The following is a 23,427-nucleotide window of genomic DNA, read 5'->3' as shown; positions in this document are numbered from 1 at the left end:
ACAGTCAAAGGCCGCAGAACAACAAAGCAAAAGCACAAAGTACAAAGGAAATCAAAGTCAATGGGATCATTAAGATTCACCAAATCATTACGACAGAAAAGCAGCAAAAAAACAAAACGAGCTACGAGTTTCGGTAGCAAAAACGGATCGACTCAAAAAGACGTAAAGTTGGACAAAAACTGGAACCACATACAGGAAGTCTTCCACGAGATGGGGAACTTCTGCAGACTGTGACCGAGGTAGAGAATATGCAGAGTCACTCTTCTAAGCTTATCCGCACAGTTCCTCAGTAGTCTGGAGCTGAAGACAACAGTAGCAGAGTAGAGCACCTCAACTCCGTTGCTAGTAAGCGCCGACAGCTCTTCCATCTTATCCCACGATGCAATGGTTGGTCAGAAGCGTTGCCTCTCCTCCCGGCACTTTTGTCCAGCTCCGAAACTGCGACGGCACCGAGGTGTTGCTCCTTCTGCTGCGTATTGTAACAGCTAGTCCCATGTGTGTGACAGCGTAGGCATGGCTGAATGGTTCCAAAAAAAAGAAGTAGCCGAAAGAAGCCAGGCTAACAGAACAAGGAAAGTTATAAAAACATTAAAGTAAAAAGTATAAAGTACAAAGTAAAGTAAAAAGGGATGTATTAAGAAATATTGAAATGTAATTTTAAAAAAAAGATAGAAGGGCTGTAAAACACGAAAAACATAAGAGTGTACAGAGCTACTCCCACTGGCTCCCGTACTGTTGCAGCACCAGTCGTTGTGTATGTACACGCAGTCCCCCCTTGCTTTTCCCGGATTCTGTCGATTGATCGTGCCGGTGTAGCGTGCGGCTAGCTAACGAGACCGCAGCATCGGGGATTTGCGGGTGTAGCCACGGTTCCGTGATGAAAATAATGTTACAGTTCCTGACAAAGCTGTTGGTAGCAAGCTGAAGTTCCAAATCGTCCATTTTGTGGGTGATGGATCTGGCGTTGGTCAAGAAGATACTCGGTGGTGCTCTGTGCGGTTGTTTCCTTAGCTTAGCAGCTAGGCCCGCCCAGCATCCGCACTTTTGCTTTCTTTCCCTTCCCCGTCTTCGTTGTACGCTGGGTGGGCTGAATATCCACGGAGATCCCGGTGGTCTTGAGATGTCCTCGGGGATATTGTAGGTTCGTTGGTAATCTGTTGTGATGGATATATCACATCTCCTACCGAGAGTAATTAAATCATGGTGACTGTAGAAAATGTTTGCCTCGCAGATGTTCGTAAATAACGATAAGACTGACAAAACAAAACACCAAACTGGAGAGAAAAGAGCAGCTGCTCCCGTGCGCACTGCCATCTAGGCTGGTTGTTTGTCTCTCTGTGTGTCCTACGACTGACTGGCAACCAGTCTAGGGTGTAGTCTGCCTTTCGCCCAAAGACAGTTGGGTTAGGTTCCAGCAACCCCCGCTAACCCTTTCGAGGACGGGCGGTATGGGTAGCTCGAAAGGGTAGCAGGTGTTGCTGGAGCCTAACCCAGCTGACTTTGGGTGAAAGGTAGACTACACCCTAGACTGGAAATCAGTCAGCAGTCGGGCACAAGGAGTCAAACAACCATCCACGCTCACACTCATACCTAGGGGCAATTTAGAGTGTCCAATCAGCCTAACATGCATGTCTTTGGAATGTGGGAGGAAACAAGAGTAAACCCACGCAGCCCCAGGGAGAACATGCAAACTCCACAGAGGTGGACCGACCTGGATTTGAACCCACATCCCCCACTGTAAGCCTGACGCTCTAACCACTCATCCGCCAGGCCGCCCTACCAACAGGTTGTGAATGTTATTTCTTGTTGAGGAAGAGTTGACTTTGGCTTTAATTCCCAATTTTCATGAATCAAACAGAACCCTTCAATAACGGTTGTTAAATTATTGAGTTGTATCTTTAGTCTCAAGTACCTCTAAATAATAATTGATTGATGAATGGGATAATTTTGAAATTTTACTTTAGAAGAGTTTATCTAGTTAATGAATGAAGATCAAAATGTCTAATTGTCCAACCGATGGGTAGAGCAGTGTTTCTTAACCTTGTTGGAGCTACCCAACCCCGCCAGTTTCATACGCGCATTCACTAACCCTACTTTAGTGTAAAAAAACAGGGGGGCCCGGTTTCGCCGGTTCCCCCTACTTGTTTAGAACCATAAAACAATTGTTGCGCTCTTAAAAAAAAAATCAGTTTTGAAAAATGGGTAAAATGGGAATGGAAAATTGGTCAAGCATGCTCGAGGGCTATGTAACCATGATAAAGATGCAGAATCATGAGCTCCCGCCGAGGTGGAAGCCTCGCCACCACTTCGGAATGCAGAAGATTGTGCAGAATCTTGAGCTCCCGCCGAGGTAGAAGCCTCGCCTCCACTTTGGAATGCAGAAGATTGTGCTGCCATCTTGTTGCGCTTCAATTGTTTACGTTATTTACAAATGTCATTTTGGGAATAATTTCCGCCAGCGAGTTTCCAGGTGCACTCACACACACACACACACACACACACTTCCATCCGTACATCACGCTTTATAAGGATTAGGGAATAAAAAAGCATGATTTATGGATGGATGGTTGTTTTATAACTCTCATCACAACAGAAAAAAAAGGGTTCCGGGGAGCACCTAGAAATTCGCTGGCAGAAATTCTTTCGAAAATGACATGGAAAGGCATGCTACGTTACGACCAATCGTTTAGGCACATTATGTAAAAACAACGATTCATACATCAACTCTGCTTTCAGCTGTAACAAATAAAAGTTGAGTTTACACACTTAGAGAAAGTGAAGAAATGTAATCACTCGTCTATTAGAACCCGACAAGTCTCTACGATGCATGTAGCGTGTGAATCAGATTCACACACACCTACCCACACATCCATAAATGTCCCTTTATAAGGATTATAGAAAAGTAACAAACCAAATCCACCGCATCTTGAAAACTAGGATGGTCAATGGAGAATACGAACTTTTTTCCATGCTGTAGTTTTTGTTGTTGTTTTTTTGCTGGAAAACATGCCGACAGCCATTTGTGGCTACCATGAAAAATTTCAACTCTCTACGTTGTACGAGAGAATCTTAACATACACACACACCCTCACACATCCATAAATCTCGCTTTATAAGGATTATAGATAAAATAGGATTGGAAAAATTCAAGTTATATAAATTCCTCACAGCACCGATTCGCCAAGCAATGTCATGTGATCATCTGCAGCCAGTGATGGTCAAGCGGGCATCTTATCGTGTGTAGACACGATGAGTGGATGTGTCTTGTCATCCGCAGGAGAGGCTCCACCGACACTCCTGAGACCGACTCACTGAACCCCTAGGGTTCGATCGAACCCAGGTCAAGAACCACTGGGGTAGAGGGAAATTGGCTTACCTCTGACTTGCATTCAGACCATAAACTGTATCTCCAGTTGTAGCAAGGCTTCACAAGGCATGGCTTCCATTGTTGCATCTGTATTGGGCATGGCCTTCCATCACCCTGGGGAGCCTGGATGACTGTCCGTCTTCTCCAAACTTTTCCTTCAGACAGGAGAAATAGTGCAGTAAAAGAACAGTTACAGTTGTCCTCTCTGTTATATTTTTTAAATCAATCTAAATTGCCTCCCGGTATGAGTGTAAGTGTGAATGGTTGTCCGTCTCCTTGTGCCCTGAGATTGGCTGGCCACCAATTAAGGGTGTCCCCCGCCTGGTGCCCCGTAGTTGGCTGGGATAGGCTCCAGCACCACCTGCAACCCTTGTGAGGGATAAGTGGTATGGAAAATGAATGAATGAATATTTTTTAAAAATAATACCTAAAGTTCTAAAGCATGGAAGTCGTAACCTGTTGTTAACCATAATTTACTCTGGAAACAAGCAAGTGTGCAAGAGCAAGAACATTGAAAGGTGAAATGTGGGAAGGAAAAGTGTAGCCCATTATACACATCCACTGCCACCCAATGCCTTAAGGTGGCAGGGACCCTGCGGTGCTGCTATGTCGAGTATGATTACACAATCCCCACATAACATAAAACTAATTATGACCCAAACACAAAATTCATTTTGCTAACCAATGTCATATTTTAACGTTATAAATGATATTATCATAATCACAATTATTTTTTTAGGAAAACAAGCCTTGGCCATCCCTGTTTTGCTCACCTGAGCCGAAGCGAAAACTACAGTAATACCTTGACATACGAATGTCCCCACATACAAGAAATTTGAGCTACAGGGAAAATTCTAAGCAAAGTTTTGCCTTGAGATACGAGTCAAATTTGAGATAGGCGCATGCAAGATGGTTCCCAATGCGGCTGCCAAGTGGCCGAGTATGTGAGAGGCTGCTTATGACAACAGCATGGTTCTGTCTTTCTCTCCACATCTCCCTTCCATAGAGATATCTACAAGCACTGGCCAGTTTGCATTTTTTGCATTAATCAGTGCAAGATTAAGGGAAAAACAATGCATCCAAAGCAAGCCAGAGCAATGAAGGGCAAACCTTCATTTCCAAGGTGCGCAGTGACATTCATAACGAGATGGAGAGCCTTCCTTGAATATGATTGAAAGATAAACAATAGCGGGAGATAGCATGACCAAGGCGATAATCTGTGAAAAAGCCAGCAGAATCTCTATGGACTTCAAAGCAAAGCAAGCATCTGAAAAAAAACCTTCAACCGTGGCTGGTTCGAAATTTAAAAAAAAAACTAACTTGGATACACTTGGTTCAGAGGCATGAAATAGCAGTAGGTTTCGACTCGAAAGCCGCGGTGGAATACATGAACAACTTTACCTCGGTTATATCTTAACAAAGTTACACCCATTTGAGTGTGCGTGTATCGTGATCTAAGTTCATTTAAGTTAAATTCAAATTTTATGTTATGTTACGAGTGCTTTGCCGTCTGTAAAGTCTCTCTCTCTTGCTCTATCTTGCTCTCTCCCTCTTTCTCTCTCTCCCACTCTCACCCTCTCTCTCTATCTCTCTTGCTCTCTCTCTCTCTCTCTCTCTCTCTCTCCCTCTCAGGACAGAGAGAGAGTACGAATGAGTAAATTGACATGCGATCTCGATCCCGGAACCGATTAAGCTCGTATCTCAAGGTATTACTGTATTTTGGTCTCAGGCACTGTCATGCACACATCCCTGATTGTGGTATGTGCACTATTTGCATAGGATAATTATAACCTCGGGACCAATTACTGCCCACTATATGTGCCACTTAGGGTACATTTGCAAAGTCTGTAATTATTCTATTACACTGACTTGGCTGCTATGTGTCTTCTGACTTTTTAAAAACCAAGATACACATACCTTGGAGTCCGCATTTATGTGTACAGTCAGACCATGCTGACCAGTCAGACAGTTGGCAATTGACAGGGCATTCCACAACACAAGACGCATTCATTTGCCACTTCCTCTCGAGGCCCAGCTGGAATATAAACCATTGTATTGATTCTGGGTTTATTCGGCAGAGTTTTATATAACTCACCTCTTTACAGAACTTAAGGTCAACAGAATTGCCATTGCTCCGAACACAGTCCAGCATCCGTGTTTTGATACCTTTTCCACAAACTGCACCATCACTCAGTTGACAGGTACTCCAGTCTACACAGATAAGAAATCTAGTATTTATTTTTTCTATTGAAGACTACAGTTTTGACCAAGCAGTTTGAGACTCACCAGTGATATTGTAGGAATGGTGGAAACAATTGCTGTTTAGTTTGCAAAGATCTGTTTCGGTGGTTGGAGAACACAGTTTCCCTTCTCCGGGCTGCCGGGCTATAGAAGCCCTCCTGTCTCGAGTGGTGTTCCCATTACAGGGCTGCAGTACAAAGGAAGAGTAGATTTTATATGGCACCTAACTTGATTAGTTGTCAATCATGTGTCCCATTTTACAAATATATTATCATTTGTGCAATCTGGATCCATTCACCATGCAAGTTTGTATCCATTAGTTTTGCTGCATTCCACGCTCGCTGAGACCATTGACATGAAGATGAGACATGGCTGGGTCTTTCAGCATGACAATTATCACAAACACACAGCCAGGGCAACAAGAGTGACTTCGTAAGAAGCATTTCAAGGTCCTGGATTGGCCTAGCCAGTCTCCAGATCTGAACCCCATAGAAAATCTTTGGAGGGAGTTGAAAGTCCATGTTGCCCAACGACAACCCCAAAACATCACTGCTCTAGAGGACATCTGAATGGATGAATGAGTCAAAATACCAGCAACAGTGTGTGAAAAGTTTGTGAAGAGTTACAGAAAATGTTTGGCCTCCGTTATTGCCAACAAAGGGTACAGAACAAAGTATTTAGATGGACTTTTGGTATTGACCAAATACTTATTTTCCACCATGATTTGCAAATAAATTCTTCAAAAATCAAATAATGTGATTTTCATTTTTTTCTCCACATTCTGTCTCTCATGGTTGAGGTTTACCCATATTGACAATTACAGGCGTCTTTAATCTTTTCAAGTAGGATAACTTCCAAATTGGTGGTTGACTAAATACTTATTTGCCCCACTTTACCTAATGGCAATTTAGAGTGTCCAATCAGGCTACCTTGCATGTTTTTCGAATGTAGGAGGAAACCGGAGTTTCATTTCATCTCTTATCTCATTTTCTTCTGATTTTTCCAAAGTTGGGTCGCGGTGGCAGCATCTTCAACAAGGAAGACCAGAATTCCCTCTCCCCAACCACTTCATCCAGTTCTTCTGGGAGTATCCCAAGGCGTTCCCGGGCCAGCCGGGAGACATAGTCTCCCCAGCGTATCGGAGGTCGGCCCCATGGCCTCCTCCCGGTGGGACGTGCCCGGAACACCTCTCAAGGGAGTCATCCAGGGGGCATCCTGATCAGATGCCCGAGCGAACTCATCTGGCTCCTCTCGATCCGGAGGAGCAGCGGCTCTACTCCAAGCCCCTCCCGAATGACCGAGCTCCTTACCTTATCTCTAAGGGAGAGTCCGGACATCCTGCGGAGGAAACTCATTTCAGCCGCTTGTATCCAGGATCTCGTTCTTTCGGTCACAACCCACAGCTCGTGACCGTAGATAAGGGTGGGAACGTAGACCGACCGGAAAATAGAGAGCTTTGCCTTTTGGCTCAGCTCCTTCTTTACTACGACGGACCAGTGCAGAGTCTGCATTACTGCAGACGTCACACCGATCCGCCTGTCGATCTCCCGCTCCATTCTTCCCTCACTCGTGATTCGTGAACAAGACCCCAAGATACTTAAACTCATCCACCCGGGGAAGGACCTCGTCTCTGACTAAAGACCATGGTCTCAGATTTGGAGGTGCTGATTCTCATCCCGACCGCTTCACACTTGGTTGCTAATTGTTCCAGCAAGAGTTATAGATCAAGGCCTGATGAAGCCAACGGAACCAAATCATCTGCAAAAAGCAGGGATGCAATACTGTGGCCATCAAACCGGACCCTCTCAATGCCACGGCTGCGCCTACATATTCTATCCATAAAAGTCATGAACAGAATCGGTGACATAGGGCAGCCCTGGCGGAGTCCAACCCCCACTGGAAACGGATCCAACTTACTGACGGCTACGTGGACCAGACTCTAACACCGGTCATATAAGGACCCCGCGTAAGAGGAGTTCTGGAACCCCATACTCCCAGGGTACCCACCACAAGACTGCCCGGGGGACACGGTCGAACGCATTCTCCAAGTCCACAAAGCACATGAAGACTGGTTGGGAAAACTCCCATGACACCCTGAGGACCCTGTTAAGGGTGTAGAGCTGATCCACTGTTCCAAGGCCAGGACAAAAACCACAATTCACCTGAATCCAAGATTCGACCTCCCGGTCGACCCTCCTCTCCAGTACTCCAGAATAGACCTTCCCGGGGAGGGTGAGGAGTGTGATTCCCCGGTAATTGGAACACACCCTCTGGTCCCCCTTTTTAAAAAGGGGAACCACTACCCCGGTCTGCCAATCCAGAGGCACTGTCGCCAATGTCCATGCGATGTTGCAGAGGCGTGTCAACCAAGACAGCCCCACAACAACCAGAGCCTTGCCACCGAGGAGCTTTTTAACCACCTCGGTGACTTCAACCCTAGAGATAAGAGAGTCCGCCCCAGAGTCTGCTTCCTCATGGGAAGGTGTGTCGGTAGAATTGAGGAGGTCTTCAAAGTATTTGGCCGACCGATTCACAACATCCCGAGTCGAGGTCAGCAGTGCCCCATCCCCACTAAACACTGTGTTGATGGTGCACTGCTTCCCCCTTCTGAGACATCGGATGGTGGGCCAAAATTTCCTTGAAGCCACCCGGAAGTCGTTCTCCATGGCCTCACTGACCTCCCACGCCCGGGTTTTTGCCTCAGAGACGACCAGAGCAGGCTTGCCGCTTGGCCACCCGGTACCCATCAGCAACCGCCGGAGTCCCTAGGGCCAAAAGGGCCCGGTAGGACTCCTTTTTCAGCCTGGCGGCATCCCTTACCGCCGATGTCCACCAGCGGGTTCTGGGGTAACCCAGGTTTCCGCCACGACAGGCACCAACCAACATGTGGCCGCAGCTCTGGTCTGCCGCCTCAGCAAAAGAAGCCTGGAACATGGTCCACTCGGACTCAATGTCCCCTGCCTCATCCCTGACATGAGAGAAGCTCTGTCGGAGGTGGGAATTGAAACTCCTTCTGACCGGTGTTACGACTCCCCCTGATGGTAAGCTATTCCACGGAGTTGCAACTACCACAGCAGAAAGATTCAGTCAATGATGAGCCAGACACATTGCACGTAGCCTTCAATGAGGATTTATTAACAAGATCGTCCACCAAAACCTGGACTACGGGACAACATAGGGGAAGCAGAAGATATTAAAGCGGCACCCTCAAATAAAACAGTAAAAAAACCATCCTCCCAGACAGGTGTTCAAATGAACACCCACAAAATACAGGAAATAAGGCCTAAGGGTGCCACTGTCAGAACTGATGTAATAAAAGTCTAGACAGGGGAATGAACTACATGGATAAATGAAACAAACTATATGTATACCCCTGGGTGTCTAAACTTATCTCAAGTCCCCCTATGCAGCCCAAAAATAATTAACTCTATCAACATAAATACTCAATTTAACTATGAGTAGCGTACTTACAATACCAGTTGAAGCTGGGGCAAACAAACTTACTCAACACTAGCCAATGAGTGCTGTCTTAGAGTAAATAAGGACTCCACTGCCTCAGCATTTACTATCACATGCAGTCAGGGAGCCAAAAGCCATGAAGGGCCGAACTGCAAAATAAAAAGGGTTTAAATAAGGACAGGAAGTGGATCTTGATTGGAGGAGGGATGATTGGGAAGTAGTCACAGCTGTGTTGGCCTGGGCAAGGCTTTGCGACAGGGGTGCAGCCACAGCTCCAGGTACCTGTAAAGAAAAAGAAACCACACACAAAACAACCCACCCTACGATATGGTGTACCCAGGCTGGCAGCCGTAACACCGGGGACTCCGCCGGGCGTTCCCAGCAGACCCTCATGAAACGTATGGGTCTCCGGGGCCGTACTGGCGTCTGCCCTCACCATCGGAGCCAACTCGCCACCTGGTGGTATCGGTTGACAGCTACGCCCCTCTATTCACCTGAATGTCCAAGACATGCGGTCGCAGGTCCAATAACATGACCACAAAGATCATCGAACTGCGGCCTAGGGTGTCCTGGTGCCAAGTGCACATATGGATACCCATATGCTTGAACATGGTGTTCATTATTGTCAATCCATGACGAGCTCAGAAATCCAACGATAGAACATCACTCGGGTTCCGATCGAGGGGCCGTTCTTCCCAATCACTCCCCTCCAGGCCAGCATTCGTAATCTACGTGATCGCAAAATGGCTAATTATCGGTCAGGACACTTAGAGCTAGTTGATTGGCACACACATTTCCCCAACCATGTTGACTGCACGCATTGCAAACCACTAATTGCGATCTCATCTCATTTTCTTCCGCTTTATCCAAAGTCGGGTCGCGGGGGCAGCAGCTTCAGGAGGGAAGCTCAGACTTCCCTCTCCCCAGCCACTTCATCCAGCTCTTCCGGGAGTATCCCAAGACGTTCCCGGGCCAGCCGGGAGACATAGTCTCCCCAGTGTGTCCGAGGTTGGACACGTGGCCTCCTCCCGGTGGGATGTGCCTGGAACACCTCCCGAGGGAGGCGTCCAGGGGGCATGCCCGTGCCAACTCATCTGGCTCCTCTCGTTGCGGAGCAGCGGCTCTACTCCAAGCCCCTCCCAGATGACCGAGCTTCTCACCTTAACTAATATTGACTAAACACGTCAATGAAAAATGAAACACTGGTAAGACCGAATTTTACGGTTATTGATGCTCCCAACGGTCGATGACGTTGCAATTGCGGCAATGTAAATACACAATCTCAAATCCAAAACACGCAATATTCTTCTTGATTTGGGATGGGAACTTTGAGACTACAACCCTGACCGCTTGGATGCGGTGTGGGAATCATTTATTTAATGGTTAGTTGGCAGACTATGGCTATCAAACTCTGATTTAGAGTTGATGATTTTTTACAGATGGTAAACGAGGCAAAACCGGCAGTTTATTGTAAAAAGACTTTTAAAAAACCTAGCGAGTTAAACACCAATTTTCTAGTATATGTGTAAAAGATTTGATAGCGGGAGTTTAAATATATTGCAATGATTTTCAATTATATATTTTACGGCTAAATTTTAAAATCATAATTTTTTTTGCGGCCAAAATTAAAAATTATTTACCTGGTGAGACAAATAGATTTTTGGCTCAAATATTTATTTTTCTAGGCCCTGTATGAAACCAGTAAACTATAGCAGGGCTTTTAAAACAGTGCATTGAACTTGTCAAAATAAAAATGTACAGCTGAGATGGAATAGAAATAAGTAATTAAGAATACTTTCCCATATTATTATAATAAATATTCATTAGTCATCATGGCTGTGATTGAGGGTATTTTTATATTATGCTAATAAATAATCACACTTTAGACATGTCTGCATTCATATATGTGCGCAGCAATTAAAAAATGGAAAATAAACAATATGAGTGTGTGCGTGTCAGGCAAAAAGATTAAGCAAGAAGTGAGTTTAAAGAAAAAGACATCCCTGAATAAGTATGCTGATGATAAACTACAACAAAAACAAATGTGCTGATGTCCTGGAGATATATGATGATGAATTTTATGATGACATTGCCCAAAGATAGCAGATAGACATTTGTTTCCACTCCCGAATGATGCTGGCGAAAGATAATCAGCATTGCCCTAAATACAGTGATCCACATATGTTTTTCATGTATGGCCGCCAGAGGGCGCTCATCAGCTAAGCGCCACAGGATCTTTCCAATACACATGCTGTTCTGTCGGATTTAATTTGATATTATTACAAATATATTTGCTTGCAATGAAGAATACGCTTTGCTTCACTATCAAACATACTTTGCTCAAGATTATTAGCATCACATTTGTTTGCAACGGACTAAAAGCTTTGTTTCAGAAAACCTTGGTTAGGCTAAAATAAAGCGGTTCAGAAAATCAGATGAGAAATGAGAGGTAAATATTTTTAAAAATGTATACTAAAATGACGTGCGGAAACTAAACTAAGGAATACGTGTTATAAAATAAATAATTTGGAATTTTTGATAAAACCAAGAAGGTGCCGTAATGCACTTGGAGGTGGAGCCGCAGAGCCAGAGCATGCTCTGCGCACGTCACGTGAACACTGCAAGAAGTGCAGGACTAACTAAACACGCACCGGTATCGGTAAGAGTGAATTTTGAAAAAGCTTCAAATTGTTTTTTGAATATGCTAGAGGAACTTGCGTTGGCTTCCCTGAATATAGTCAATGTGGCGCTTTGCTCTAATACGAGACCAAAAAGACCGGCACCTCGACGCTGGGCAGGCATTTAAACAATTGAAATCGTCAAACATCTATATTATCATATAAAAATAGATGTATAGTGCAGTCTTGTTTAACTTAGATTTCTTTACAAAAGACTGGCTTTAATCTGATATCATAAATCACGCCCATCCTCCTGACTTGGGTCAGGACTCACGAGTCCTCACTAAAAAAAGATATGTTTGCTTCGGGCTCGGGCCTGCAAATCATTCCTCGGGTTCGGTCCAGGTCGGGTTTTGGACCCGCAGGCCGGGTCGGGTCAGATTGTTTCGGCCCGATCTTACCTCTAATCAACACACATACACGCTTAGACGTCTCACTTGTGTTTTTACCCTTCCCCTTAGAGTTGAAACACCCATTGTACACAGGGCCCTCAAATGTAATAAAACAACAGAAAAGTTGTGTAAGGTGAAAACGGAGTTGGGAAGCAGTCTCAACGGTCGCTCTCCTTGCAGGTACAAATTCAGAAGCCTGTCTTGTCCTCTTTATTTGTGCGTGAATTTGGGAATGTCTAATGGCAACCTGACAAGCTGCCTAATATAGTCCGGTGATGTGGCAACTGAAAATTAAGAGGCTGACAAGCAGGCACCAAAGTATGCTGTTGTGGCATGTCCAGTTGCAGATTGCCAATGTGCTGTGCAACATCGCCAGCATGGCAACACACCAGTATCGTTCATACATTCATTTTCTGAACCGCTTACAAGGGTCGCGGGGGGCGCTGGAGCCGATCACAGATTGAGTCGGTGGCCAGGGGATCGCAGGGCACAAGGAGACGGACAACCATTCACACTCATACCTATGGGAAATTTTGAGAGTTCAATCTGGCTATCATGCATGTCTTTGGAATGTTGGAGGAAACCGCAGTACCCAGAGAAAACGAACGCAGGCCCAGGAGAAACAGGCAAACTCCATACAGGAGGGCTAACCTGGATTCAAAATCATAACCTCAGAATTGTTTGGCCCACGCGCTAACTACTCAACCGCCTGGCTAACCGCACCAGTACCATCTACTCTACATTTGAAAAAATAAAAAAGCTAAATAGAATCAGAGAATTTCCAAGCTGAGTGATGTGAACTAGGTTTTTCAATTAGTGTTTACTCGGGGCATATTTTCACACGAGCCACTCAATGGTGCAGTGGTTCTTCTGCCTGACTTTGGAGCGGGCAGTCTGGGTTTGATTCCCACTTGGTGACAGTGTAAGTGGTTGTCTGTTTCTATGTGTTCCCTACGACTGACTGGTGACCAGTCCAGGGTGTAGTCTGCCTTTCACCCGAAGACAGTTGGATTAGGCTCCAGCAACCCCCTTTCGAGGATGGGCAGTATGGAAGATGAATGAATGAATGAATGAATGAACGAATGAATTAATGAATATTTTAACACATGAAGGAGATGAAAAAGATCAAAAAAGGGACTTAAGATGTGCGTAAGATGTACACAAATATAAAAACTTGTGGTGACGGGAGAAAGGAGTCTGTCACGACTTTGGCGACAAGCGTGGAACGCCTCTGGGCGGACGATGTAGCCTGACCTTCGTCCTCCTCCTCATGGCTTTCCAGGACCGCAAAGCGATTGATATGCTTCGGACGGTTGATATGCTCTTGGTGGAGTAGGGGGCGTGTGCAATGTTTGGAAATGTTGCACTCAACAACATGTCACCCAATGGGTCCCTAACCAGAGCCGTTGAAGACCTGCAGACCCTGAACCGGAAATGAAGAGGCATTCTGGAGTGGAACTGTCCGCCTGGGCAGACTGGGGGGATAAGTAAGACCTTCGGGAAGTGTAAAAAAATGGCCTTTTCCGTGGCCGATGGCTGTTTTGCTTCTACTTTGACAGTGTGGGTGTTGTCTTATCCCCTGCTTACGCTCTTTGCTAAACCGACTTATGGTTAGTGCAATTGCTCTAACAAATTTCAAATTGCAAGAATTTGATCTGCTTCTTATACAGCCTACTGGTGAGAACATTGATGTCCAGGATTATGCTAATTATGAGAATGAGTTGGACGAGAATGATTTTGTTTTTCTTTTTTCAGACCAGACATGCAAGTATGGTGAAATTCGGGTAAAGATCGAGACAACGGATTTACCCCAAGTGTATTTGTATTTGTCATAAAATATGATTTAATGAAATATAGCCGGAAGGAAGTTTTATTATGGGATTATGTACAGATATATAATAACAGGGGGAATGTTAATGTTATTAGTCTTACATTATTATATATTTGCTTGCAATGAAGAAAGTGCTTTGTTTACTACATCTAAAATGCCTGCTTGCAACGAAGTAAATGCTTTCCTCCTTAATTAGACTAAATCCGAATCCACTTGGACTGCTGGAATGTGGAGAAGATCCTTCGGCTGCACATGACCTTCATTTGTTTTGACTATTTGATGTCTCACTTCTGTTTCCCACCCCTCCCTTGAGAGTTGAGATGTCCATTGTAACTAGGGTCCTTGAAGTTAATAAACAAGGAAAAGAAGCGTGTGACGCCAGAACGAACCGGGGACGAGACCTGAACAGTTTGATTTCTCCTTGCAAGAAAAAATCCAGAAGATTGTCTTTTGTCTTTATTTGTGCGTGCACTTGGGAATGCCTATTGGTGAACCTATCAAAAACCAACCAACACCCCAACTAACACTAACAGAGTCGATGGCAAGGTGTCTTGGTCCAGATGAGAAAACATGTATTTTACTTTTTTTACAGCACAGAAAGCTTTCGCTACAGCACGAGGGAATCCAAAGAGAGCAAGTGAGGCTAGACCTTCCCGGGGGTCTCCCTTTATCCGCATGACGAAACCCATGAATATTAACTCGGTTCATACAAAGTGAATTAAGTGCAAAAGAATGCCACACAAGAATCCCCACCCCTTGAATTGACCTATACACAAAACACAAGTATAATGATGGTCTACAAGGGTCGAAGAGGAAATGGTGCCTGTCGACATGTATTGGAGGGCGAAAGAATTGAGAAACAATCGGGTGAACCCTCCAGTCAGTAGCCTTGGGTACTTCCCCGTCGGGGAGGTTGAGCAATGGTCCATGTGCGCAGGTTTGACGCTTTCCATCGAAACTGATTTCGTCCGGTCATCGAGATCCCCCAGATGTAAGCGTACGTGTGCTATCATCCTGGCCCTGATCTGATGCCATGGCAGTATAATCCAGGCCGAGTAACATATACCAAAAAAATTGAGGAGCACTTCTCAGAAAATAACCCAAAGAAGATGTGGCAAGGAATACGACATATTACCAATTACAATAACAATAATATGTCTGTTAATGCAGATGCCTCACTAGCGGAGAAATTGAACCGTTTTTTTGCCTGCTTTGAGACTGACAAATCAGACCCAGTCTCAACACCCCCACCACCACCCTGCAGCAATACACTGACGTTCCGGGAACAGGAAGTGAGACTGGTAATGCGGTCTGTGAACACCAGGAAGGCTGCTGGCCGAGACGGGGTACCTGGGAAGGTGCTCAAAGCCTGTGCTGACCAGCTGGCTGGAGTCTTCACAAACATTTTCAATTGTTCCCTGCAACAATCCATCATTCCATCTTGTCTGAAATCTGCCACCATCATCCCTGTCCCCAAAAAGCCAATCATTGGCAGCATGAATGATTATAGGCCTGTTGCCCTCACGCCTGTGATCATGAAGTGCTTTGAAAAGTTGGTAGCCCGCCATATCAGGAATACAATCCCTCCCTCAATTGACCCTCACCAGTTTGCTTATAGAGCAAACAGGTCCACTGATGATGCTATTGCCATTGCTCTTCATACAGCACTGAGCCACCTGGAACACCATGGGAACTACGTGAGGATGCTCTTCATTGACTATAGCTCAGCCTTCAACACCATAAAACCGGACATTCTGACTGACAAACTCTCCCACCTTGGACTATCCTCTTCAATCTGCTGCTGGATAAAGAACTCCTTGACCAACCGACCACAGACTGTTAGACTTGGTCCCCACCTCTCTTCCTCCATTACACTAAGCACTGGCTCCCCTCAAGGCTGTGTACTGAGTCCTCTTCTGTACTCCCTGTACACCTACGACTGTACACCCACCCACCAGTCTAACGCCATCATCAAATTCGCTGACGACACCACTGTGGTCGGACTCATCTCAGGAGGGGATGAGTCGGCTTACAGAGATGAGGTCAACAATTTGTCTTCGTGGTGCTCGGTGAACAATCTCACACTGAACACCACGAAAACTAAAGAAATAATCCTGGACTTTCGCAAACACGGCACAGATCTGGCCCCACTCCTCATAAATGGAGTATGTGTAGACAGGGTCCAGTCCTTTAAATTCCTGGGGGTCCACGTCACGGATAAGCTCTCATGGTCTACAAACATCGCGGCAGTGGTGAAGAAGGCTCAGAAACGACTCCATTTCCTCAGGGTACTTAGGAAGAACAACTTGGGCACCAATCTTCTGATAACCTTCTATAGAACCACTGTAGAGGGCATCCTGGCGTACGGCATCACAGTGTGGTACGCTGGAAGCACGGCGGCAGACAAAAAGGCCATGCAGAAAGTGATTAACACTGCCCAGAGGATTTTCGGCTGCTCTCTGACCTCACTGGAAGACATTGCCAGCCCTCGTTACCTCAGCAGAGCCAAGAACATCATAGGGGACCCTTACCACCCTGGTCACAATCTGTTCCAGCTGCTGCCCTCTGGCAGACGCTATAGGTCCCACAAAGCACGGACAAATAGGCTTAAGGACAGTTTTTTCCCCATATCCATCAGAAATCTAAACTCGCGGTAACATAACACACATTCCCTTCTGCGGTAATATGAAAAGATGTTTGGGTGGTGATCTGCCTCCTACCAGCTGACTGAAGTATGGTAAGTGAAAGCGAGAGGTAAGCGACCTGTATCCACAACAGCAGAATGCCAAATTACAAGTCCGTAACTTACACTTATTTAGGTCTTTTGCCGAGTAAACGTAGCTTATGGAGAAGCACCATCAATTTTGTCACACGCAGTTTCTGCGTGTGATGACAAGTAGGCTTTTTTGTGTTGTGATAATGACAACAGGGCCTATGTCCGATTATATATTATATATATTATATATTATGGAGCACCTGCAAGTGCCCCAGACAGACAGTTGGCCATCACATTGCTATTATCCGTGACGTGTTTGATGCTGTTTTAAACTCAGAAATAGACCAGATTTGCCGCTGTTGCAGGTCAGAGCACGGTTCTAACGGACAATATTAACATTAACCCATCGATATCCTGATCAGACGTACCTTTGAGTGCACCTTAGAGCCGAAACATGACGTGAGCTGCATGTCAAATAAAATGGTGGTATGCAACATCCCCAAAAACTCTCTAAATTACAGAGCCGATCACAGGCGTGAGAAAGGTGACAACCTCTACTTTGAGGGCAGCGGAAGTATGCCTCTCTTATGTACAAGATGGCCAGGGATTAGGATGGACAGAACCCCGCAAAACGCATTTTGCAGAATTCACTATAAGGCAGTATGCCTCTAACCTGCCGAATAACTCCCTTAGGTACCGTTCATGTTCTCACTCATTTATGCTATTAACAAGAATGTCGTCCAGATAGACAAAAACATCTGGCATGTCACGAAAAAATGCATCCATAAGTTCCTGGAAAGATTATGCAGCATTCTTCAAACCGAATGGCATCCTCAAAAAGTCTGAACGCAGTGACTATGGATGTTTTGGGGATGTCTGTTGGATGGACGAGCACTTGGTGATAGCCAGACACCAAATCCCATAACTGTGCTAATTGCTCCCCTTATAAACCATTGCAATTCGCCTTATTAAACCGTAGAAACGCGGCACATATTTACTCACATAGGGCGCACTTAAAAGTATCAGCTAGTGTAGTGGACGTAGTGCCCAATCAGTAGTTGCGACTTTTGTATGCACTAAATTAAAGATTCTGTAGATGTCCCTGTGTGACGCTGACAGCTTGACTGTCAGGGTACATTACTTGTTGATAGGCAATATTTATATAGCTTAGATTAGATTAAACTTTATTTATCCCGTACTCCAGAAATTCACTTTGTTGCATTTCCAACACGTACTGGCGGATGTGTGAAAGGGGAAAGGCCGTGCGCATATCATGCTTAAAGCATGACAATATTAGCAGTCGAAAAACGTTTTGGTCTGCTACCAGTGACCGAGACGATCCAGATTAGAGCCAAAATGGATAAAACTCGATCAGTTTTACAAAAAACATACTTTTAAAAAAAAGAAAAAGTCCCGTGCAAAAGTTGTTAAACGGCGTACACAATTTGAAATGATCAAAAAACGTATACAATACAGGAAAAACATTTAAGTTGACAGGTATGAAATCCACCCCAGAGAATACAACGCAAACCGCAAGGTGTGCTGAAAAATCCTGCATGTGCAGCATGGGGTACCGATTAGGTGTAGTGACATCATTAAGGTGATGATATTTCACACGGTCTCCATCCCCGGTGATGTTTAAAAACAATGTGCAGGAGGGATGACCAGGGACTCTTCTGAGGCCCTAACATTCTCTAACCGCTCCATGTTCTCAAACTCGGCCTTAGCGATTGTTAATTTACACAATTTAAGACGGTGGGCACGCAGTGCGCCAAATTTATTTCAAGCTGGAGGAGATGTAATGAAGCAAACGAACCACTTGTGACGCTGTCCTGCTGTTTAGCGTGATGACGACATGACCGGAAGGTTTCGCTACACCACGCTTGAATCCGAAGAGAGCAAGTGACAAACCACATGGCGGAACCCATGACCAATAACAGTGTTCCTACCAGGTCAATTATGTGCAAAAGAATGCCACACAAGCCTGGATTTTATTCTGTCAAAAGTAAAAACAATGATCATTTGCCCAAACGAGGAACTGGTATTGTAGCTGATCGATCTCTGATCTACTTCAAAGTTCAGCTGTTTTAAACTTAATGAGCTTCATGCTTCAATATTTTATAACCTTTGAAGGACTTCACAAAAGACGCGAGTGTAGTTTGGCTCGACCTATATGTGTGGTCATAAATTGAGTGTCATGAACATAAACAAAGTCCATCTGAGATTGAGGTTAGCTAATCAACTGACAGTGTTTGCACATCAATTTATGTGGGTTTTATACAAGCAACAGGGGTCATGTGGACTGTTACACATTGTCGCTCATGTTTCTCAACTGTGAGAAAGGTCATTGAGAGAATCAAGGTTCGGAATGACTCTTTATTATAAGTGTGTATAATTCAGTTAATATTTATCAGGAAATATCAATATACTATTGCATCTTGTTGACCGAAGTAAGGATGACAAAAAAAACATTTTTGGTATTTTTGGTATTGAGCAATTTAGCAAAATGTATAGCTATTTTTTTAATTCATGAGTATAAATGTCAGCCTTTCTTCCTAAATATAATAAAGGTTATATCTACACAATGTTCCCATTGACCATGGCAACCTATTCACCTGAAATGTAGTCCATGTGAAAACGAGGGGAAACGAGGAAGTTGGAACATGACATAGAGTAATGCAGACAAAGCAGACGATCCGATGAAGACTGACAAACACACAGGGTTTAAATAGACAGAGAGGGATTGATTACAAAATACATACAACTCATCACACAAGGGAAGGGAAGCTATGAGGGACACAATAGGCCAAACGCATACAATAATCACATGGACAGCACACACAAGGGGAACGCACACAAATCCGCCCAAAACCCCAACTACGTCCAAGTGAATTGTCATACGAGCTCTGTCCCGGAACGCATTAAGCTCGTATCTTAAGGTATTACTGTATGGGGAATATTTCCTGTTTCCACTTTTTTAATCAAAAATTGCAATTTTTTAAATCTAGAACACTTATTACTATATTAAAAGGGTGTTAACTAGTCTAGAGATGTTTTTTGTAAATATTACTAGTTTACTCCTAGTACCATGTACAATTTTTAGGGGGCTGTGAATAATGTGTAATCTTTTGTTAATTTCATTCCATTCTCACCAATGGACATGGACTCCAGACTCCCCAATCTGATAACACGCAATCCTCTGGGCAGGGCAGACGGCTGTTGCGAGCTCCTACAGGCATCTGCTCTGGGTCACATAGGTAATCCTCCACTTGCTCTGAGGGGCCATCTAGTGTATTCAGCATACACCTGGGATACAAAAAAAAAAAAAAATAAGTTACAATAATGAACTCTACTGAGATTGAATATACCTAACTTAAAGAAATAGGTGCCATGGCTAGCTAAAATAAATAATTCCATAAATGTTTCTGTTTGCCCGGTCGCAAAATTTCAAGGTTACTGACAGACATTATTATTATTATTTATTTTTTTAAGAGTAGTTTTAATCCAGAAATTACAATTTAAATGGCTTTAGTTTTGGGATGTCACTGAATTGCTGTTTTTCTTTTTAGCTTCTTTCTCTTTTTTTGAATAAAATAACTGAGTGAATAGCCACTCGGGCAGGGGTGCGCAAACTATTCCAGAAAGGGCCGCAGTGGGTGCGGGTTTTCATTCCAACCCATAAATAGGACACCTTTTCACCAATCTAGTGTCCTACAAGTGCAATCGGGTTCTTCTTGTCTTCTGCAAAAATCTAATTGGTCAAAGTGTCTGTGTTGGATCGGTTGGAACAAAAACCTGCACCCACAGCGGCCCTCAAGGACTGGTTTGCCCACCGCTGCACAAGGGCCACAGATTCCTTTTAGTTTTTTGCCAATCTGTAAAATATGATAGCCAAAGTCTTTACCTGACTTTTCTGGTCTGAACACCTTCACCACAGTTATCCTTCAGGTCAGCATTGTTAACTTTCCATACACTCCATGGTTCTACTACCCAAACATACTGTCCACAGTCACTGACACAGGGAACCACTTCATAGACCTAATTTAAGAAAATTCCAGAATTACCTCATTGGTCTTGTTCAGAGCATGTATATGGAAATAAGTAGTAATTATATTAGTAAAAGACTAGGACTTACTTGTGCCTGTGGTTGAAATGCATTTACCAAAGCAAGGAGAAGAAATGCAGTTGTTATAGAAGTCATTATCCAGTGTAATTAAAATAAAGTGCACATTGTATTTAATATTTGTGAATCTAAACTTTAGATTACTGAAACTTTTTGATGGCCTAATTTGAAATAAATCACCTGGTTGACATGGTCAAGTTTAGGGCAAGGCCTTCCACCATTGTAGGGCTTTTCTCTGAGCCATTTTGATCGAACTTTAACACCACTGCCACATGACTTGCTGCATCGGGACCAGTTGGACCACTCACTAAGCTTGCAGTCAGATGGACAGGGTATGATGCAAGCCTCCTCAATGTAGCCTAAAACAATACACCAATAACAATATTTAATGCATGTTTTGTGTGTATCTCTTTTACTCAGAAAATTATGCATACAAACATATGGGAGGTAGTAGAAGTATCAGATCCACCACTGATTTTGAAAGAATTAAATGAACAGTTTTATGACCACATTATTTTAACAGTGGTGGAACCAATAGTTAAAAAATGAAAACATCCCATGGAGTGAAAATAAAAAACAATTTGTCTTTCATTGAGAGAAAAAGGTATTTGAACCCTTAACAAAACATGCTTTAATATTGAGTGGGAAACACTTGTTGGAAAGCACAACAATCAGATGTTTCTTTCTGTTTTCTACACTTCTAGGAGTGATGATAGTGCACACCTCTCCACCATCTACAAATCCTTGATGTTTTGAGGCTGAGTTTGGAAACTGCCCTTGAGCTCTCACCATAGATCTTTTTAGAGCAGGGGTCTCGAACTCAATTTACCTGGGGGCCGCTAGAGGCCGAGTCTGGGTGAGACTGGGCCGCATCCGGATTTCCACAAGAAAAGCACTGATAAAACATTCCAACGTTATCAAATATCTTTATTTTTTAACAAAAAATAATGAATTAAATAAATTAACTTAAAGATGAATAAAAAATAAATCAATCAGTAATACAAAACCAAATAATACTAATTAGCATACAGTAGATATATACTGGCTGGCTAAGTAGAGAAAATGAATTATTTTTATTCCGTTTCAAATGTCTGTATTAACAGCTCTTTAACCTTTAACTTTCTGAACTTGAATGGAACATTGAACATGAAATATTCTGAAAACGGCTTCTCTTGCCTACTCCTTGCTGCTAGAGACCTGGCAGCGCTTCTTCTCACATAGTCACATTTGGCTTGAGGGAGGAAGCAGTGGAGACCCTCAGTAGAGCTTGAAGATGCTCATCAGTAAGTCTGGACCTGTACTTGGACTTATTGAAGTTCAAGGTGGAGAAGAGCTTCTCACACAAGTATGTGCTCCCAAAAAGGCACATGGTCCGCTTGAACCTTCGGGAAAGTTCAGGGAAGCTGGGGGTCAACTCTCTCAAAAATTGCCCAAGCTTGTCTGCTTCTCCACTCACCTCCCTGAACTTGGCTTTGAGTGCAGAGTTGCACTGCAGGTCAATGAGCTCCATTTGAAGCTCAGGAGGGGCATCTTGCACATCAAAGGAGAAGGGGTCCGCAAAAATTTGAAATGTGGCTTTGTGTGTCTTGAAGTCTGCAAATCTGTGATCAAATTCCTCCTGTAGCTTCGAAATGGCCTCAACATACTTCTCACCACTGAATGGTGTGCCTGCATCCACGAGAGCCTTGCATGCTGGGAAATGGCAAAGGTTTGTCTGAGAGAGCTGGGCTTTCATAACACAAGTTTAGTGCAGAATGCTCTCACGTTGTCATAGGCAGCACTGACAAGTTGCCCCTGGCCTTGTAGCTTCTTGTTCAGTACATTAAGCTCATGTGTGATATCAACAAGAAAAGCCAAGTCCATGAGCCATTTGGGATCACTTAGCACAGGATCAATCAACTCACAAACGGCGTAGCTAGCTTTGACTGCTGCATTACTGTCTTTGGTAGCCTTCTTGAAGAGATCCTGTTGCCTCAGAAGACGTGTTTTAAGACTGGCAACCTGGTTGGCTCTCTCATCTCCATGGTATTTTTCGTACTCCTCAGCATGTCTCGTAGTACAATTACGTTTCAAATTGTATTCCTTGTGCACCGCAACTTTTTCAGTGTAAATGAGACACGTCGGGGTGCCCCTGTGTTCAACAAAGAAATATTGCACTCCCCACTTTTCTTGAAACTGTCTGTGCTCATCACCGACCTTTCTCTTCACGGCAGGCTTTGAAAGAGACATCTCTGGGGCTCTGTAATATCTTTTTCCACTTGGAATGAGTCTCGGGTTGATCTTTCACATTCAGTCGCGCGGGTTTGTGGCGCATGTGCACTTTCGCTCTCCGTTTCAATCGCGGAGATGGCTACAGACACTGACACAGGCTGGATCACGGATCATAGCGCCTCATTCAGTTCTATGCTGAGAGCAGCGGAGGAGTGTGCGCGCCGAGCGGAGTGATCGGCCTCACGGCTTCTCCTCCGCCCAGCTGATTGGAGGAATGAATGAGTGAGTGAGCGAGGCACTGGACAGCCCGGCCGATGTCCCGCCCTCCAGAGCCGTATACCTCACCGTGATTGGTTCATTCAGCTCCGAACCAAAGTTCCCTCAAATTTTTTGTTGGTCTGAGCAGAAA

General features: G+C 44.3%; 1 protein-coding gene across 1 annotated transcript in view; it reads right to left on the bottom strand.

Moving 5' to 3' along the window:
* Positions 1 to 23,427, bottom strand: part of thsd7aa (thrombospondin, type I, domain containing 7Aa) — a 148,591-nt gene that overhangs the window by 20,585 nt on the left and 104,579 nt on the right. Inside the window, exons 14-21 of the mRNA XM_077590456.1 lie at positions 20,988 to 21,166; positions 20,820 to 20,825; positions 20,589 to 20,722; positions 19,837 to 19,990; positions 5,654 to 5,795; positions 5,463 to 5,578; positions 5,285 to 5,402; positions 3,377 to 3,522 (exon numbers count right to left, since the gene is read on the bottom strand). Of these exons, the coding sequence (XP_077446582.1) occupies positions 3,377 to 3,522; positions 5,285 to 5,402; positions 5,463 to 5,578; positions 5,654 to 5,795; positions 19,837 to 19,990; positions 20,589 to 20,722; positions 20,820 to 20,825; positions 20,988 to 21,166 (995 nt within the window). The remainder of the gene's footprint in view (positions 1 to 3,376; positions 3,523 to 5,284; positions 5,403 to 5,462; positions 5,579 to 5,653; positions 5,796 to 19,836; positions 19,991 to 20,588; positions 20,723 to 20,819; positions 20,826 to 20,987; positions 21,167 to 23,427) is intronic.

This window comes from Stigmatopora argus, chromosome 21 (assembly GCF_051989625.1).
Source record: "Stigmatopora argus isolate UIUO_Sarg chromosome 21, RoL_Sarg_1.0, whole genome shotgun sequence".
Taxonomy (NCBI): Eukaryota; Metazoa; Chordata; class Actinopteri; order Syngnathiformes; family Syngnathidae; genus Stigmatopora; species Stigmatopora argus.
Note: the sequence above shows the minus strand (reverse complement) of the source record. Positions and strands in the feature narration are given on the sequence as shown.